The sequence below is a fragment of the Heteronotia binoei genome, chromosome 14 (genome assembly GCF_032191835.1).
Source record: "Heteronotia binoei isolate CCM8104 ecotype False Entrance Well chromosome 14, APGP_CSIRO_Hbin_v1, whole genome shotgun sequence".
Classification (NCBI taxonomy): domain Eukaryota; kingdom Metazoa; phylum Chordata; class Lepidosauria; order Squamata; family Gekkonidae; genus Heteronotia; species Heteronotia binoei.
In genome coordinates this window covers 35,251,359-35,271,777 of record NC_083236.1, presented here as the reverse complement: position 1 = coordinate 35,271,777, position 20,419 = coordinate 35,251,359, and the positions used below count along the sequence as shown (strand labels likewise).

The 20,419-nt window shown below is 44.4% G+C and overlaps 1 protein-coding gene across 2 annotated transcripts in view; it reads left to right on the top strand.

The window, feature by feature from the left end:
• The window catches only part of CMIP (c-Maf inducing protein), a 206,629-nt gene that overhangs the window by 166,316 nt on the left and 19,894 nt on the right, over positions 1 to 20,419 (top strand). For both annotated transcript variants that reach the window (XM_060254529.1, XM_060254530.1), the window contains 6 exons: positions 1,421 to 1,483; positions 2,774 to 2,854; positions 9,211 to 9,314; positions 10,721 to 10,825; positions 11,702 to 12,055; positions 20,071 to 20,136. In XM_060254529.1, the coding sequence (XP_060110512.1) occupies positions 1,421 to 1,483; positions 2,774 to 2,854; positions 9,211 to 9,314; positions 10,721 to 10,825; positions 11,702 to 12,055; positions 20,071 to 20,136 (773 nt within the window). The remainder of the gene's footprint in view (positions 1 to 1,420; positions 1,484 to 2,773; positions 2,855 to 9,210; positions 9,315 to 10,720; positions 10,826 to 11,701; positions 12,056 to 20,070; positions 20,137 to 20,419) is intronic.

Below are 20,419 nucleotides of genomic sequence, written 5' to 3'. Positions count from 1 at the left end.
ATGAAAAGCTGAGTCATGAGACTAGGCAGTAATGTGAAAAATAACAAACCACATGTGCTTGCATGAAGGGAAGGCAGATAATAAATGCATTTAATCAAGATTGGTGCTTGTTCATTGATTCTTGTGAACGAATTATGTGACTGAGAGGAGCAGCTTTTGTGTATTCTCTCATTGTTGGTATCTGTGTAATTATATATTTAAAAATAAGCAGGGTCTCATTTGCATATTAGACCACACCCCCTGACATCACCATTGCTTTTTTGTAGAAAATTCCCAGCTGGGACTCATATGCATATTAGGCCACACCCCCTGATACCAAGCCAGCCGGAATTGCATTCCTGCTCCAAAAAAAGCCCTGAAAATAATGGTTTGTAAAAGTCATAGTCAGTGGTAGGGTTGCCAGGTCTGCATTGGCAAATACCTGGAGACTTTGGGGGTGGATCTGGGTGAGGGTGGGAACAAAACTTTGGGGAACCAGATGCTGGGAACAAAACTTTGGGGAACACCATCATGCCCATGTCCTGCTCGGCACTGCCCAGAACCTTCTAGTTGGCTGTTCAGGAACAAAGAATGCTGAACAGGATAGACCTTGGTTTTATCCTGCAATCAAGTTACATTATCAGAGCAGTAGTCATCTGTCAGTCTGATGTAGACGAATAAACATTCTCCTCCAAAATGCATTAGACAGATTTAGTTCTCCAAATGCGAACCATGCTATATCTATTATCCTGTCATCTTTTTTTCTTCCACCATCCATGGATGTTTTTCTTATCCAGGGAGTTGGAAGAAGAAGCAGATAGACAGAATGTACTGTCTGAATAGATCCCAGAAAAGGAAATTGCTTAGGAAATGAGTGCAGGCTGATGTACAAAAGACTCCTTGAATTGATATCCTTTTCCTCCATCACTGAACAAAACGCTCACCTTACTCAGAGCCCCCAAGCAACATTCCCTCTAAGCTGAGGAGTCTTATGAGCAGAAATTCAGCTTTGCGAGCTACTGCCATTAAAGTTGTGAGTGAGCAATTTGACTGCTGCATAAATTAGTTTGCTCTGGGGCCATCCTTCCTGAGCTAGGATAAAAATGTGTGAGCTGGAGGCTAAAAAACTGTGAGCTAGTTCACATTAACTCAGCTTAGAGGGAACACTGCCCCCAAGTATTTTTTGGAGGGAATAGGTATGCTTTACTGGGGTCCAGCTGCAAACCCATTGTCAAAATACATGATATTTCAGAGTAAAATATTTTTTTCTTGTATGCCTTATGAAAATGTTTCTTTGGTGGGATTGTGGTGGATAATAACTTTGTTCTGGGGCCCAGAAAAATCATTCCAGTCTTATTTTGTTTTGTTCCTGTTTAATATACCTTTGTTCTGATTCAGGCTACTAGCAATGTATAAACTTCTTTTCCCCTATTCCTTTTAGGCAATTGCTCCTTTGCTGGAAAATAACCATCCACCTCCAGACTTATGTGAATTTTTTTGCAAGGTATTTCTGAATATTCTTTTCAAAATCAAGAATATGGTTATCTCCTTTATATTCAGGTCATAGCTACTCTCTAGACTTAAACTGGTTCACGGTGCAATTATAAGTAGAGTTGTATCCTTTGAAGTCAGTGGGTTTAGAAGAGTGTAACTTCGTTTTGAGTTATACTCAACTGCCAACTTTCCAAGGAACCTTGAGTATTGTAGTTTCTGTGAGAAGGTGGCAAGGTATTTCAAACTAAGACGTTTAAGCTCTTTGCCAGACCATAATCCTAAGGGCTGTTTAGAGGAATCCATGACAGTAAAAGAACTAAGCTTCACAATTAAGGTTGCCAGGTTCGACTCAGGGGTGGAGTCAGGTGGGTGTCTTCCAGCCCTGGCACTCTTTGTTACGTTGCCTTGGGGGCTGACTCTCCCAGCTTTGGTCTTTAAAGGGGCTAGTTTCTTTTTCCAAGACCGAGAAACAGTGGCCTGCATTTTAAATCACGGAATTGGGGTGACTGTGTTAGTAGAGCAGACAACTACAGGTTGGGAAATTGCCACTCATTGCCAATCGTGAGCCCTGCCATGAAGGTCCTGTGCACTTTCTAAAAACACTTGGTGGTCCAGGAAAGGTGTTGGTGGGCACCATGGTGCTTGGGCTGCCAACTTCCTGACAGTAACTGAGATCTTCTGGGATTACAACTGCTCTCCAAGACTACAGAGATCAGTCCCCTTAAGAAAATGACTGCTTTGGAGGATGGCTTGATACCTCAGTAGCTCCCCTCCCTACCCAACCCCTTCTCAAGCTCCACCCCCAAATCTCCAGGAATTTCCTAATCTCAGATTGGCAATCCTATGAGGGAGGGTAGGTTTGAGAGAGAATAATTGATCCAGAGTCATGCAGCAAGTTTTATGGCAGAATTAGGGATCTGAACTCTGGTTTCTCAGATCCTACTGTATACTTGCATGTAACTCCATGGAGGAAGAACAAGATAAAAATGGGGAGAGCAGTGACCTTGATACAGACCTGATTAGATAGTGTAATGTTACAAAAAGCTCTTTATAGGCAAGAGGTCTACCCAAAACTGAGTATTTTTGAATCCTGTTCATTCCAATAGGAAAAGTTTGTACATGGCTTTTCATTTTGCCTTTGAAATCAGTAGAACTTTCAAGTGCTTACCCTGGGTTGCATCCTCTCCAGTGTATTTGAAGAGTTGCAGAAAGAGTAGCCTTGTGTTTCACTTTGCGCTGGGCTTTGTGGGAAAGATACTGGCTGTGTAGCTCACTCTTGCTGCTTTTTGTTATTCTGCAGCATTGCAGAGAACGCCCGCGGTCCATGGTGGTCATAGAGGTCTTCACTCCAGTTGTGCAAAGAATCCTCAAACACAACATGGTGAGTCTAAGTGTTACGCTGTGCACATCAGACAGAGAGAGCTCTTTGGCATCACTCCTTTCCTAAATTGTTTCCCCTCATCCATGTAACACATTGGAGGGTGAAGAGCATCCAAGGCCCTGTCCCTGAGTACCTTTGGAGGTTAGGTAGATGGCAGCCTGGGCAATAGCCCTTCCAATGGCACTGCCTTCACTTTGGAACACCTTCTGTGGTCATTGTTTTCTTGGCACCTGTGCTGTTATTGTTAGAAGTGCACAGTAAATAACTCTGGTTGTTTTCCTGGGCATTCATTTAGGAGGATCCAGGCATACCTGGGTTTTGTTTCATTTATGTATTAAAATATCAATATTCCCCTTTCCTCTTGGCTGTAGGTGGCTTGCTATTGCTGTTGATTCTCTTCCCTTGGCATGTTCACTGTTGTTCATTAAATATGATCATTGGATTGACTTGCTACAAATTGTTCCATCTTCTTTGATACAAGGTGCTTTTTGTGCCAATCATGGAGAGGCAGGATTTTTTTTTAACAAAAAAGCTTTAGAAATAAATGAGAGAATGAGGGTAGTCCCCAGACCTTTGCCCCACCGACCCCTTCCACTCAGTCCTACTTCACTTTCTCTTCTTCCTTCCCTCTCTCTTTTTCTCCCCAGCGTCCCACCACATTCCCCTCTACAAAACTTTCTCATGATCCCTGGGCCAAAAGAAGCTCTGCTGACCACCACTAGAGCTACAGCCTTTTCAGTGGCAGCCCCTGCCCTGTGGAACGCCCTCCCCAAAAACATCAGGGCCCTGTGGGACTTGCCACAATTCCGCAGGGTCTGCAAGACGGAATTGCTTAGGCTGGCATTTAACGTCTAATGGGGAGGCAACCACTATTCCACCATTCCACAGCATTGGTATTTGAACCCATCCCATTATAAATGCAGAGTGCTAAACAACACCTAACAACATCATTATATGTAGTGCTCAATAAGAATTAACCATGCCATCTTGGATTCTAGGGAATGAAACTGAAACTGAATGGAATGTTCTTAAACTGTACGAAATCATATGAAATGTTTGTAATGATTGTACTGCGATTTTATTTTTAGCACTATGTTGTTTTAACTGTTGTTAGCCACCCTGAGCCTGTCAGGAGAAGGCGGAATACAAATGTAATGAAATAAATAAATAAATAAATAAATATATCACAGCAGGCTGAGGGTTTAGGTGGGAATAGACCAACCCCTTCGCTTCTTCCCCCCACTTTTGCCTCTTCTTCTGTCCCCTTAATTTTGGCCTGGTCATACCATTCTGTTTTCTTCTCCCCAGCCTACCACCAGATCTCGGCATTCTGCCTCTTAGTCATGACTGTTCTGTGCGTGACACAGAGCAAATGTTCGGTACTGACTGTTATAGATTTTAGGTACCACGCATCCCTCTGTCTTTGTTGTACATTTGTTTATTGACCTCATTAAGAAGCCTAGCTAATTAAGATCTTTTATAATGTCCAGATGTCTGAAAGTTTTATTGTTATTATTTTTATATTCTGTCCTGTTTTTTTTTGGGGGGGGGGAGTTTTTGGATCACGGATTTTTGGCTTAAAATAAAATTAAACAGCAGCCACCCCAAAAATAGCCAGTGCTCTCGCCAAATCTGGAATTAAACAAAACTGCACAGCGCATTCCTTGTCTTGGGTTGTAGCTAAAGATAATTGGGCATGTTTTCTGTTCTTAGTTTTTACAGATTGTGGGGGGAGGGGAATCAATATGCCTGCACCACAGTACACACATGAAGAATTTGAAGCACCAAATATAAAAATTAAATTAGATTGTCTTGGGGTACTTGACTGGTCCCTGGGGAATGGTCGACTAAATAGACTCTTGAATGTGCTAAAAAGAAATGCCTCAGATATCTGCACCAGAACCCCTCTCTTGCTCTTTGTTTTCTTCTGTTAGACCATATTGTCAATCTACATGAAAAACAAAAAAGGAACTAAGTGCTTAAAATCTAAATAATGACAGTGAAGGAAAACAAAGGAAGGAGCTGGTCTGGGAAGTTTGGTTCCCCTTTTCTTCTGGCTGTGGCTCACTGTGGCTGGGAGAAGTGGGGGGGAATTACTCAGGAAGGGTTCAGTGGCTGGCAATCATTTAACCCATTTGTTTTGCTTCTCTTTGCTTCAGAGTGTGTGTGGCGGGTGAAACTAAAGGGTTTAACAGCTGCTAACCATTTCAACCTAATAGCTGATAGGTAGACCTGCCCACTGTTAGGCTTAAATGGTTAGCGGGTCCACCCACTTCGAAGTACGGGGAGGCAAAACCGATCGGTGAAATGGCTCACAACCATTTCAGCCTAACAGTGGGGTGGGTCCACCCATCAGCTGATAGGCTGAAAATAGGTTTAAATGGCTCTGAACATCCGAACTGGACAATAGTCTGATAAATATTCAGGGAATGCACCTTTGTTGACCTTTGGTTTGGAGGCTCCTAATCAACTGAAATTCATGCTGAATTTTGACTTATGGGCTAATTTGTGCCCATCCCTATTTATTAGCTTGTTGCAGTCCTTACAGCAGTCCTGCTAGGTATTCCAGTTTTGTCCTCACCCTATTGCAGAGAAAGGGGCTGAGAGAGAGTCTGCCAAGGTCCACTTATTGAGGTCATCCCAGAGGTGAAATTCAAATCAAGGACTTTCATAACTTTGTCTCTAAGCCACCATTTCTGCATCACCTCTTAGTGATCTTGGTTTACCAGCAGCTTTTAAAAGAAATGCTTCTCTGAGGTTATTTTGCAGCTTTTTGCAGGCAACTGGAGAACAGCTGGGCTCATGCTCAGGATTGCAGACTGTTCACAATTTCACACATGGCTGCAAGAATCTCAGTCATTTACTAAGAATCTGGTGTGAAGCCTGATTCCTTTCATTCATTTAAAAGAATGGAATATACCCCACCCCCTCAAAAAGAAAAAAAAAGCTGGGAGGAGCGAGGGGACAGCAGCAGCTTGAATATCCCAGTTAGTTAACCATGATTTTGTTGGAAGGGGAAGACCTGATGTTGTCTCTTAGCCTGAGACCGCAGAGGCACAGAGGGGAAATTACCTGAGAGTTAGTTAAATAGACAGACAGAATGTTGGTTTCTTTCCTGTTAACCATTCCTGCCACCCAGGGGTGGAATTCTAGCAGGAGCTCCTTTGCATATTTGGCCACACACCCCTGATGTAGCCAATCCTCCAGGAGCTTACAAGGCTCTTTTTTGTAAGCTCTTGGAGGATCGGCTACATCAGGGGTGTGTGGCCTAATATGCAAAGGAGCTCCTGCTAGAATTCCACCCCTGCTGCCACCACCCCCCCCCCCCCATACACACACAAAGAAGGAGCACGTTGCTCTCCTCTTTGGCTTGATGGAGGCAGGATGCTCTTTAAAACCTTGACTCATCCAAGATAGCTAGATTAGATTCTGTCTCTTAAGTTTTACTATCTAGAATGTAGTTCCTAAATAAAAGGACTATAATTAGTCTCGAAACTACTCCCAACAGATTTGGGTTTAGAAAGTGCAATTGGAAACAGTTTAGATTATACTTGGGAAGGAAGGATTTTTCTTCAGTTACAAATTCTGACATTGATCTTTAGTTACAGATTCGAATCAAACAGTTAGGCTGTCCAGTGAAAAGACATATTATTTGTTTGTGGCAGTCATAAATTGGATAGGATGATCTGCTTTCCAGTAAAGGAAGAGTCGTTCTCCAACAGAGGAACCCATTTGTGTCAGAAAGAGGGTAGTTCACATTGGAGGGATGGGCGCTCAGACTCTGAGATAATTTGCAAGGGGCCCCCAAAGATTTCGACTGCCTAGGGGCCTCCACAGGGTTTAAGCCAGCACTGCACCTTAGCTAGCAGAAGAGGGAGTCATTCACTCGGTCGCTATTTTACTTGTAGGTTCAGAATGGCCCCAGCTGTAACAGTCGGTGAACAGAGCCTCCTGTATTAGCTGTGATGGGATTGGACTGCTGCCATCCATGACATCATAGAAACGTTTGTTATTCTAGTGGTGTTATAAGTGGAGGCATAAATCAGTCAAAACATCAAGATTCCTTTTCTGATCTCACATGCTTCTGTTTGCAGTTGAAGCAAGAGGTGCTCAAACAGGCATTGTAAGATAACGGATGGAAGAATTTCATTTAAAAAAACAACAACACAGAAGCAAGGCGTCTTGCCAGGAGATTTCATAGAATTGTGTTGCAACAGTCAGGGTGCCTCTCTCATGAGGCTCATATTTGTATGGCCCTTGTCCTGTGTCTTAAAATACCTGAAAAAGCTGCTAAAAACAGTCAGTAAATAATCTTTTAGAACATCAGCCTCTAGGTCCCCAGAGACTGCTAGGTGGTGATTTGGCGTGAAAGAGATATGATGTTTAAGCTATAATTCTAGCCATGCTGGCTTTAGGACACATCTCATCAAATGCAGAGATTTACTTTCACGGGGAAAGTGTTTAGGGATTGGGAAATTAGTTTTTCAAGTGAACCATTTTGATTTTTTTGTTGTCCTTGGCCCCCACTTCTATGGTTCTTCTATGCTTCCCAATCCATCACTTCTATGCTTCCCAATCCATACCTCAACCTGGTAGAGCCCCAGGATCAGATCTACATGTTTTTTGAGAGGGGGGGGGCAAAATTAAAAAATGACTCCCCCTTATGGTCCATTCTATCTTATGGTCCCATAGAATACAATGGACTCCATACCCAATTTGGTGCCTCCCCTGCCCCCCCTAGATCCGGCCCTGTAGAGCCCCAAAAGTTTGTGCTTAGATGCTATCAGAACTTAATTAATAGAAGCAATTTCAAGACAGGTGGAAGACCTATGGGTCAAAATGCTTGGGGTCAGGGTCAGGTGAGGTTCAGAATGAAGGGACAATATACACATTCAAAGAGAGCTTCCTGGGACTGACTTTTCCATTCGGGGAAATTTCTTTGTTGCTTTGCAATATGCATATACCATAAAGCAGTTGGGAGTTCAAAAATAATAGCATATAATTTCTTTAAATTATTTATTTATTTGGGGAATTTATATTTCACCTTACCCTGTGAACTCAGGGCGGACTACAACATAATCGGACAATAAGAACAATAGAATTAAAACCAGTACATTCAAACAATTAACCTCTTCATTACAGAGCAGAAGACAGAGTAATGCACAACAGCGCAATATTTAGCTGACCAATGAATCAAACAGTTCCACATTACAAATGGACCATCAGATGGTGTACTCCAGCACACTTCTGTTAGACTATAGCGTGCTTTAGCAAGGGAGGCCAGGTTGATGTAGTTTGGATGCCTGCTGCCTCAGCCAAAGACCTAGTAGAACAGCTCCATCTTACAGGCTCTGTGAAAAGATAACAACTCTGACAGGGATCTAACCTCCAATGGGAGCATGTTCCACCAGGCTGGGGCCAGGGCAGAAAAGGCCCTGGCCCTAGTTGAAGCTAGACAGATGTCCGTTGGGCCGGGGACAACCAGCAGATGTTGATTCTCTTGAGTGTAGAACCCTCCAGGGCACACATGGGGAGAGGCGGTCCCTCAGATATGTCCCTCTTAATGTCAAAGCATATTTTAAAAATCAAAATTTCATTTGTGGAGATAGAATGGTACACACAGATAATACACAAGTATTTATTTGGGTAGGGCATCAATATCGTTTTATTTAGGTAGCTTTTCTGTTTTAAAAGAAGTTTAATATTTAAAGAGCCCAGGTCTTGAGGAAGATCTTCCTTTGCTTTAGACCTTGGCAAGAAGCTGCTAATTAGAACAGATCATAAGAACATAAGAAGAGCCCTGCTGGATCAGTGGTCCACCTAATCCGACATCCTGTCTCACACAGTAGCCAAGCAGTTTCTCTGGAGTTCTGTTAACATGGCACAGAGGCCAAAGGGCTTCCACTGCTGTTGACTCCTGGAACTGGGAGTCAGAGGTTTACAGCTTCTGAACATGGAGGTTCTCTTTAGTTATTATGGCTAGAGGCCATTGGTAGGCCTGTCCTCCATGGATCCGTCTAATCCTTCTTTAAAGCTATCATGCCTGTAGCCATCACTACATCCTCAGCAGCCAATTCGACATTTTAATCACTCTCTGCATAAAGTAGCATTTCCTTTTGCCCATCCTGAACCTACTGCCCAACAGTTTCACTAAATGCCCTCAAGTTTTAGTATTTGGGGAGAGGGAGAAAAGGTTCTCTTTGTCAACTCCTGGCATTGCAGAAGTGCAGAAGGATGACAAGGTGACCTCCATTTCCACATCATTCAAGTATGTCAAGGCACATTTCCCCCATAGTTTGAAGGCACTGCTGATGTTTTCCTGAGACATTAATCATTCTTTCGTGTTTATCGGGCAGGATTTTGGAAAGTGCCCTCGGTTGAGGCTCTTCACTCAGGAGTACATTCTGGCCTTGAACGAACTCAACGCTGGCATGGAAGTGGTGAAGAAATTTATTCACAGGTCAGTGCTTGTTGAGTCACAATTTCTATCTCTCTTGCAGTGCCATCCTAAGCAAAATTAAGGTAAAGTCTATAGGTTACGGTTGGAACCTTTTTGATACATAGCAAAAAAAAAAAAAATCAGCCAGTTCTGCCATTAAGCCATTTAGTTTTTCATTACTCAGTTCCCGTTAATTGCCAAATGCAATTTTACTGATCAGATTGTTAAAAATTTAACAGCCGGCTGGGAATTTTGTTGGATGGCTTGAGACAGAGGATGGCTTCTTACATTATGGGCTGTTGTTGTTGTTTTGTTTTAGGCATCCACCTAAAAATGCAACATATGAATGAGAGGTATTTGTTAGGCACTAATGTTCAGATCAAGCAGTTACTTTGAAAGCAAAAGACAGGCAAAAGACTGATAGACCCGGGATGCACTGGGAAGGAGCAAGCAGATCTGGAAATCTTAGAGTTGTTTCAGATGATACAGAGCTGGTTTCCATGGAACAAGGACTGGAGGGTTCCATTTAAGATTTCTATTTCTTAAAATTATTACTATACAACATATGTAGAAGAAGATGATACTGGATTTATATCCCGCCCTATACTCTGAATCTCAGAGTATCACAATCTCAATCTATCACAATCTCCTTTACCTCCCCCCCCCACAACAGACACCCTATGAGGTGGGTGGGGTTGAGAGAGCTTTTATAGCAGCTGCCCTTTCAAGGACAGCTCCTGTGAAAGCTATGGCTGACCCAAGGCCATTCCAGCAGCCAGGGCCGGTGCATGGAGATAAGCAAAGTAGGCAGTTGCCTAGGGCACCACCTGGCCTAGGGGGCACCACTGGGCGCCCCTTCCCCGACGCATGACTCTGGCTCCTGACCACTGTCACCTTGTCCTCTCCCATCACCAAGCCACCCCCCTCTCACCTCATCCTATTCTACCACCCTCCTTCCTGGCATGGCCGGCAAGCACTTATTCTCACAATTTTTAAAATAACTTGTCACATTTAAAAAATTTTTTTTTAAAAAAATCAGTAAATTAAAATGTAAAAAGTTTCAAGTTTGGCGCTCTTCATTTTCCCTATATTTTTTAATAATGGGAGGGGGTGCTAGTGGGTGATTCGCCTAGGGCGCCAGAAAGCCTAGCACTGGCCCTGCCAGCAGCTGCGAGTGGAGGAGTGGGGAATCAAACCCGGTTCTCCCAGATAAGAGTCCACGCACTTACCCACCACACCAAACTGGCTTTCGTACTACTTTCCTGCATAGACACATTACATTTATATACTACTCAAAGTCTTCTTACCACCCTCTAGTTAACTTGTTGCACTTGGAATCCCTACATGCATTGGGGGGGGGTGTGTGTGTGCAATGATATTGGCCCTGTTTGCACTCTCAGACTGTTGCCATTTTGTTTCTGTTCCAGCATGCACGGTCCTACTGGGCAGTGCCCCCATCCCAGGGTCCTGCCAAACCTCGTCGCAGTCTGCTTAGCAGCCATTTATTCTTGTTATGAAGAATTCATCAACAGGTCAGTACTCTAAACGTCACGTTCCCAACCCTCCTTCACAGTGCAGTATGTCATGTGGATGCTTGTGGTTGATTCATGACTTATGGTGTTGGGGTTTTGGACACCCAAGAACCAAATATACATGGTGGTACATCAGATATGAGAAGGGACTGTACTTTTAAATGGCTTTGGCTTTCCCTGTGAAATACACTGGTGATTTGGAAAGGAATGGGACTCCACTTCCCTGGGTTATGGGGAAAATGTCACCTATAACGTGTGTGACATTCATATGCATATATATTTTGTCTTTTGATAGATGAACTTTAGCACTGAGCCTGGGATGATTTATGACAGGGATAAACAACTGGAAAACCCTAGTCCAAACATGCATGCATGCATGGTAGCCCTTTCCCGATCCCCTGCCATTGCCAGCTTAGAAGCAAGAGTGTGGGTAGGGAACAGTGTCTGGGGAACATTAGCAAGCTGTTGGGTTGAAGGTGTCCTGGTCTGCCATCTTCTGCCTCTTCTTCAAATGGGCTCTTCAGCAAGAACAGTTCCTGAACTGTAGCCAGCTGCATACCAGAATATATATTGCATCGCAGTGAGTGCGTCATCAAAAAGGCGAGCTCATTCCTCTCTGTTGCAGCAGAGTTTGCAGACTTTAAAAAGAGAGGTCTTGTGGTGCAAAATTCTTTCTGAAGATGTTTGTTTTTCTTCTGCTATAAATAGAATCACACAATTGTAACAGACGCAAAACCAAAACAATACAAAAATCCACCTCAGCCACTGCAACACAGTTCAGCTTTACAGTCTGGCTTCTTTCCCTGCTCTGTCTGTTATGTCTGGCTAATATAGTTATTTACACTTTCTTTTAAAAAAAAACCCAAAAAACTTCAGCCGGGACAACTCGCCGAGCCTGAAGGAAATTCGGAACGGCTGCCAGCAGCCCTGCGACCGCAAACCCAACTTGCCCCTCCGTCTCCTCCACACAAGCCCCGACTTGGTGTCCCAAGAGGCCACCTTGACTGAGTCTCGTCTGAAGTCTGTCATCGTCACGTCCAACGAGGTCCACGTGGAAGTCGAGCGCAACAACACGGCCAACCAGAAGATGACGGCCAACGTCGGCAACGACAGCGAGCCCAACCTGATCGACTGCTTGATGGTCAGCCCCACCTGCAGCACCATGAGCATCGAGCTCAGCCCGCAGGCAGATCGGGTCCTTGGTTGCTACGTGGAGATACTCAAGATGCTGTGAGTATCGCTATTACTGTGCCTCTGCCTGAGTAAAGCAGTGGGGGCGGGGAGGGGGATGGATTTCCATCTGGCTTGTCTTCTTTCCACATCTGTGGGAATCCAGCAAGGATGTGCAAATAGCGGAGTAATAAATCTCATGCTGGCAATCGTGTCTAATGTCTGCTACAGACAGCTGGGCCTGCCGGTGGAACTCCAAAAATAGCATCCAGCTGATGAAAAGGGCCAGCTTTTGTTTGCCTCCTGACCCCTGAGCATATTTGGCAAGGCCAGGGTGTCCAGTGCCTGTAGCTTGGGGTTGCTCTTTGCCTGCCAGTCATCCTTCTGCTTCTTCTAAGCAGTGACTCTACCATGTGGGTTTTCAGCCTGTGCCAGCTCCTGGAGGACCTGCCCCAAAAGAAAATGCAGTGGCTCTCCTAAAATATTATTATCATTTATTGAACTTAATTAATTGCCCAATCCCAGCTCATGCCGAGCTCTAGGCAATGTACAACATACACTAAAGCAATATGTCAGTTAAAAGCAACACAGCAAATTGATTAAAATTATAAAAATCTCAGATGGCGCCCTTTATGTTTCTTTCCCCCTCCCCCCATCTTGAACTACCAGGGCATCATGCTGCGGTGGGGGGAAAAGGGGAAGGAAAACTTTTAAAGCATTCAGGGGATAGGAGGAGGAGGTGCTTGCCGGGTAACAAACCATTGCTGCCCTCAGCCAAATGCCTGGTGGAACACCTCTGCCTTACAGGCCCTGCAGAATTGCATAAGGTCCCACAGAAACCGGATGTCATCTGGCAGAGAGTTCTACCAGGTCGGGGCCAGTCTGATATGTGCTTGTGTTTTGGTGTGTGTGGCAGGGGTGTCTCCAGGAGCAATCCTCAGCAAGTCTGTTCATGCCCATTTTATTCAGTAGGACCTACTCCCTGGAGACCATTCTTAGGATGGCAACATGTGTCTGCGTGAATGAGCGAGAGCGATATAAGATAATCCAGTTACAGGCCTTTCAACTCCCTGCGCTGACTCTGAATTGATTTTCCCAATGAGGGATGTGGCAGTCAGGGATGGGGACTGTGGACTCCACATGTGCCCAAGAGTCCTTATGGAAAATATCCTTATATCTCCCATACAAGAGTCCTTATGGTATATCTCCCATCGTCTGGGCTTGGAGCAGGGGTCACTGTGTGTATGTGTAGGGGGAAGGTACTTGTGAATTTTCTGCATTGTACAGGGGGCTGGACTAGATGACGGTGGAGATCAATTCTAACTCTGTGATTCTGTTCTATTAAGTGATGTTCTTTTCACGATATCTTTGCCAGGGGTACATTGAGGGAATGCTTATTAAATTGGCAGATGATACTAAACTGGGAGGGGTTGCACATACAGTAGAAGACAGAAACAGGATACAGGATGATCTTGACAGGCTGGAAAACTGGGCTGAAACCAATGAAATGAATTTTTAACAGGAATAAATGTAAAGTTCTGCATTTAGGTAGGAAAAATCCAATGCATGCCTATAGGATGGGGGAGACTTGTCTTAGCAGTGGTATGTGCAAAAAGGATCTAGGGGTCTTAGTGGACCATACGCTGAACATGAGTCAACAGTATGGTGGCTAAAAAGGTAAATGCAATTTTGGGCTGTATCAACAGAAGTGTAGTGTCCAGATCACATGAAGTGATGGTATCGCTTTACTCTGCTCTGGTAAGACCTCACCTGGAGTATTGTGTTCAGTTTTGGGCACCGCATTTTAAGAAGGATATAGACAAGCTGGAGCAGGTTCAGAGGAGGGCAATGAAGGTGGTGAGGGGTCTGGAGCCAAGCCCTATGAAGAAAGGTTGAAGGAACTGGGCATGCTTAGCCTGGAGGGGAGGTGGCTGAGAGGTGATATCACCATCTTCAAGTACTTGAAGGATTGTCATATAGAGGATGGTGGGAAATTGTTTTCTGTGGTCCCATAAGGTAGGACCAGAACCAGTGGGTTGAAATTAAATCAAAAGTTTCCGGCTCAACATTAGGAAGAACTTCTTGACCGTTAGAGCGGTTCGTCAGTGGAACAGGCATCCTCAGGAGGTGGTGGGCTCTCCTTCCTTGGAGGTTTTTAAACAGAGGCTAGATGACCATTTGACAGCAATGCAGATCCTTTGAGTTTAGGGGGAGGTATTTGTGAATTTCCTGCATTGTGCAGGGGATTGGACTAGATGACCCTGAAGGTCCCTTCCAACTGTATGATTCTATGATTGTACCTTGATTGTCACTGTGAATGCATTGAACAAGTTCTTATCTCATGGCATCATCGCCTTCTAGGTTCCTTTTCAGGTTTGAGTGGGTTTCATTGTTGTGGCAGGCTCCGTCAGTCGCTCCCTATACCTTGCCAGCATACAAGGTTGTTTGGAAGTGCATCATTTCATCATACTTAGAAGGAATCTGACCATGTGGCTGCATGCAACCAGTTTCACACTTTGCCTGCACACAGAGGGTCAAGGGAATTGGACCTTGGATCCTGCTTTTTCATTTGGTGCTGAAAAGTGCCTTCAAGTCTCAGCCAAGTTAAAGTGACCCTGTAGGGTTTTCAAGGAAAGAAAGGAACAGAGGTGGGTTGCCGTTTCCTGTCTCTGTGTAGCAACCCTGGACTTCCTTGGTAGTCTCCCATCCAAGTACTAACTTGGGCTAGCCCTCCTTAGCATTCAGGATACTGATGACGCTTTTTCATTTGGTGAGCAGCAGTGGTTTGCCATTGGCTTCCTCTGCATAGCAACCCTGGTCTTCTTCAGTGGTCCCTCATCCCAGTGTTAACTGTGACCAACCCTTCTTAGCCTTCCCACTCTGAAAAGTTCGGATGAGTTAGGACTACAGTATAACTATTCCTAGATGCCACCAGCTTAAGATCCCACAGGGAATTTCACTGTCCTCACTGCACGTATTTTGTTTTTACTGTGGATACTGAATAAGACCATTGATAGGGGTATGCGCTCTCTATCTTCAGGTTAGCACAGTCATTTATAAGAATTGTTATTTTTATCTTCACTGACCATGGAGATCTTTGTTGCACTTCTGCATATCTCTGCTTTCAGAGTGAATGGTGGTGTCATGTTTGTTGGATGGCCATGGGCTAGTCTCAGTCTCTCTCTCCCTCCCCTCCCTCTCTCCTTCCCCCTCCCCCCTTCTCTCTCCGCCTAAGGTTACCTGCCTCCTAGAGTTGTTTGGGTGAGGCTAAAAAGGAGGGGGGAAAATGTTGTTTTGGGTCCCCGCTGGAGAGAAAAGGAGACAGTTAATATAATCCTTGTGATTTCAGTGTATTGTTCATAGGGGTCAATAATATCAGCCACGTTGGTTTGTAACAGAGGCTGTAACATTTTGTGTCTTTTCCTTTATAACTGGAGAAAAGAAACTCAGTCCATTACATTCCTCAGCAAATTAGTGGGCAGGAAAGATCAGATAATGAAGCATGAAGGGAAGCACATAGGGCCTCCATCACAAAATGAGAGAGGTGACATATAACCCAGCTTTTAAGATAACGATTTGTGCAGATGGTAGTGTAGATGGAAATAAAAGGCTGTGTTAAATGAAGGAGATGAATTGACAATGCAAAGTAGCGTGTTTATATTTTTAGAGGGTCTCTGCAACTATTACACATTGGCTGGTTGCTTTTTCTGCGACTAGAGGGAGCATCACAATTAATTTGGGGGCTTTTTTTCTGTCTGTCATGGCTTGAAAATATCCAGTCCACACAAAAAAAACCCTTTGGGTCAAAAACAATATATGGACAAACATTTCTTCATACCCTCGATTAAAATTTGGCAGGAACAAAAGAGGAGGCAGATAGAACAATTCCGGAAGTCGCATTCAGGACTCAGCCACCTTTCCTGGTTCCAAATCCCTTGTAACCGGAAGAGGGGATTTCATGCCCAAGGGTATGGATTTAAATGCATAACATTTTCTGTTTCTCCAAAAAAATGTACTAGGTTATCAGAGGTAGTCTGGGAAGTGTGAAATGGCTCAGTCTCAACCCAGGTTTACCAGTCCCTGTGACACTGTGAGCCGGGACCGCAAGCGCCACTCAACTTGGGAGCTAGCCACCAAGGGTGACAATAGGCTGCTCACCTGTTGCTTCCAGGCAGGGCTTTTTTTGTAGCAGGAACTCCTTTGCATATTAGACCACATACACCTGATGTAGCCAATCCTCCAACAACTTACAGGGCTGTTAGTACAGGGCCTACTTTAAGTTCCAGGAGGACTGGCTACATCAGGAGGGTGCGACCTACTATGCAAAGGAATTCCTGCTACAAAAAAGCCCTGCTTCCATGGATGGCATGGGGGGAGGCAACTGGTGAGCAGACATTGGTCCTCGATGCTGCTTGAAGGGCACAAGCTAACCAACTTCCCCAGTGCTACTAGAACTGCCTCAGGGCCTTGGCTGTGCTTGTTCCTGGCCCCAGCATCCCACCAAGAGCTTCCTTGGAAAGTTGAATGGCCAGTCTGCTGCATGTGTTGTTGTGCTGGGTTTGTGGCACTTGCTGTTAAGTCTGTGTGCAGATCAGTATGCTAGCTGCAAAACATAATAACTGAGCAATTAACAATGCAATCCTAAAGCTGTGCTTGACATCCTTCTCAGCCCATTTATTTTCATGGACTTTGAAGTGTGCAACTCTTGCTTGGGACTGGAGAGGAGCGGACAGAAATGCAAGTGGAAAGGTTGCTGCTTGTCTAGTGTCACTTCTTTCTCTCCCCCACCCCCCTGTGCTTGGCCTTGCCTTCTCTGCATTCTCCGCTAGGTCAGCCCCATACTTTGAATACCCCCAGTGCATTCTCTGATGTCATGTTTATCAAGGTTGCCCGTGGCTGCTAATATGTTTTGGGATTGTTTCGGCTGTACGTGACCTCCAAGGGCAGTTTTTTTCGCTGGAGCCGAAAGATGACACTGGGAAAGGGAGGAAAGGTCCTCTTGTGTCTGTGGGCCAACGAGAGCAGTGGCCCGGAGCAAAATACGAAATTTAGGTAGGGGCTTATTTAATTTTCTGCAGACACTCAGTGTGGCAGGCTTGAGGTACTGCAGGGCTTCAGCTGCAAAACAGGGGTGTGGGGTGGCTCCAAGCCCCTTTGCCTGTTTGGCAACCATGCTTGCCATGAGCAGTCCATGAATTCTGCAGATTGGATTGCACAGCAAAGGGTGAGCAGCTGCTGTTAACTTTTTGGCATGCTTGGAAATTTTAAGGGGATGACCCTGATAAGCAGCCCTAATCAGCTGGCTGAGTGAGGTGGGCACCAGGGCTTTTTTTGAGCAGGAACGCAGGTCTGTCTGGCTTGGTGTCGGAAGGTGTGGTCTAATATGTAAACATGTTCTGGCTGTGACTGCGCAAAACAACGGTGACATCAGGGTGTGTGGCCTAATATGCAGATGAGTTCCTGCTGGGCACCAAACTGGGTTGGACAACTTCTAGCTGTTGATTAATGCCTTCTATGTAAATGGTAAGCTTCCTTAGGTTCTGAAGTCAGGGTATTGAGACTCTTGCTGAAAGCCACAAGTTTTCCTCTAATCTGCTTTTAAATCACTTTTTACCAGTGTTTCACAAGCTGTGTTCCTAAGAAGCTGGGGCTTTTCAGAAGCTTACAAGGGGTCTCTTACGGGCCTCAGTCAAATGCTAAAGTTACCAGCCGGACAGGGAGGGAAAATGTTCTGCCTTTAATAGAGGTTTAATCAGGAGAAATGGCCACTGGAAGTTTTTATTGGCATAAAGTTAAATATCATCACCTGATAATTGCTGCAAACCAAACTGATACTAAGGGGGCAGCTAGAGGGACCAGCATAAAAGTTTGCAGCTCTATTGAATGCAGATTCCACGTCTGCTTTTTTATGGGAAGGGGGCAAGAGCTCCAGTTACAGATCTCATATGTAAAGCATTTGGACCTTTAAGGGGTGAGTGTCGGCATTTGATAAAATACAGATAACAACAAACAGGCTTTCCAAAAGACCATTCCCAGCAATGACTAGCTAGCATGGGTGCAATCTATAGCGCTCTCAGTTTATGTGGAACAATAATTAATCCTGGCTGGCTGATGCCCTCCAAAAATAAACTAGAAAGTGCCCAAGAATCCTCTGTAAAGTGCTTAGATTTTTTGAGATTGGTATACAGGTATCTTCAGTCAAATTTATTTGGGATATGTGCTTGGATATATCTGGTTCCAAAAATATTTGGGATTCTCAGAAATACTGGTATCTGTGTCCCATATATTTCTAGAAATATTCAGGAATATATTGGGCCATCATTTTAAGGATCCCAGGCTGGGTCTCCCCCCCCCCCCTCCTTTAATAAGTTTCCTGGGCAACAGGAGGGAGTGGGAAGGGAGGCATCTCATCCAGCCAGACTAATGACAACTTTGAGCTGTCATGAGTCTTGCCTAGTCCAGAGAAGGAAGCTCCTTGCCGGTGTAGATCTGGCCTGGCAGAACTGTGCGTCTAGCCAGCTCCTTCTCCCTCCCTCATGAGGTGGGGCACTTTTCCAGGATTTTTTTCTTTCTTTCATTTTTCACCATTACAATAATGGCTGTGGGCAGTTTGTTCAGGGGCTTGTAGAACTGGACCCCTTGGTCCAGTTTACTTGAAACTCGAGGGTCCTTAATAGTCAGACAGCACTAGGAGGCCTACAGTGTTGGTGTCATTTGGTTGAAAAGTCTTCCTTCTGCAGAAGCCATGCCATTCTTCCTCAGGAAAAGCTTGTTCTTCTAAATGAGTAGCAATTCTGTCTATAATAATTAGTTCCTTCCATTTCTCAGAACAGAGGCAGAAAGACTGACAGGTGTGTAATTTCCTGGATCCTTTTATTTTAAAGAAAAGAATCCACACTTTTGAAGTTTTTTGGTTAAAAAAAAGCTGATAATGATCTAATAACATTTTGTGATTTAAAGGCACACTGATATCAGAGTTCTTTTAAGAGCTCTTGGGAGAGTACCATTCGCCTTCAGTAATATCTTTGTTTTTGCCAGCTGACATTAGTTGTGACCCAGTTTGTACCCAATAAATTTTCACACAGAAATTATACTACTAGTGTATCTGACAGGGCTGTTTTATTTGTTTAAAATATTATATACATATGTGTGTTTTAGATGCTGTTTTAATGTTTGAGATGTTTTAATGCTTGCCATCTTGGGGACCTTGAGTTGGGTGAAAGTGTGGAGTACAAATATTTTTAAATAAAAGTGAACAATAAATATGCAAAATGCCGCTTGCATTGTGAGGATTCATCCTGCCTTTGTTCAGAATGCAGAAGCTGAATTGTAGCAGTGCTTCCAAGTGCTTCCACCACTGTGAGGGGGAGACTCTTCTGTTATGGTATCATAGAATTTCACCACAAATCCTAGAGTGTCCCCAGTGCAACGTGCCTGACATGATGATGTCATTTCCAGGTGACATCATCATGCAGGGCATGTGTGACGACAGGGCTCTTTAGGAGTGGGGATCCCCCTGGCGGGAGCTTGGCAGCCCTATTTCATTGGCTCAGTTTTAAGACAGCACTGCGATATAAAACAGTTCGATATATTGATTCTTCCTGTTATTGGTTGTGTTCTGATTGAGGGTTTCATTCATTTTTTTTCCTTTTAGTCAGTTAGCATAGAGGCGTAAACACATGTTGGGCTGGATCCAGACTGTGATGGGAATTTCCACTGATTCTCCCTTCCTGCTGTTTAAGCCCCCCCCCAGCCCCCGCCGGCATGTTATTCCTCAGGGTTCCCAGTCCCAAAGGAGAGCCATTTTGTGGAGATCAGTGGGCTGCAGTGGGAAAAAGGGGGGCAGGAAATTTTCACACTGCCACTGAAAAATGTAACACACTCTGGGCTCTGCAAGCTCTGAAGTTCCAGTGTACAAGTTCACTGTCTGTATGCAAAGAACCTCCTTCCTGAGATATCCACTGTTTTTAATAGACCGCTCAGGTCTGAAGAATTTTAACAGCAGATAAGCAACCTGTGAATTCTGCACCATGCATTTTTAGACTAACTGAGTCTATTCTTTTTTTTCATTTTAGATCAAACTACGATGACTGGAGACCTGCTCTTGCCAGTTTGCTTCAACCCATCCCATTCCCCAAAGAGTAAGTTGGTGACAATAAGGTGCTTCTTCGGCTCTTTTTTCTTTTTACATTTTAATTGTTAAGCCTCAGTCTACGCTTAAGGCCTCTAAAGACAGTTTAAAGCGGGAGTGGGGCAGAAGTTAGTTTTGTCTAGGGTGCCAGACAGTTTAGGGCCAGCCCTGTTGCTGGTTTACAAGGCTTTTACTGTGATATTTAAGGAGTGGGTCTATATATTTATTTATTGTTTTATTGGAGAGCCAGTTTGGTGTTGGAGAGCCAGTATCGTGTAGTGGTTAAGTGTGCG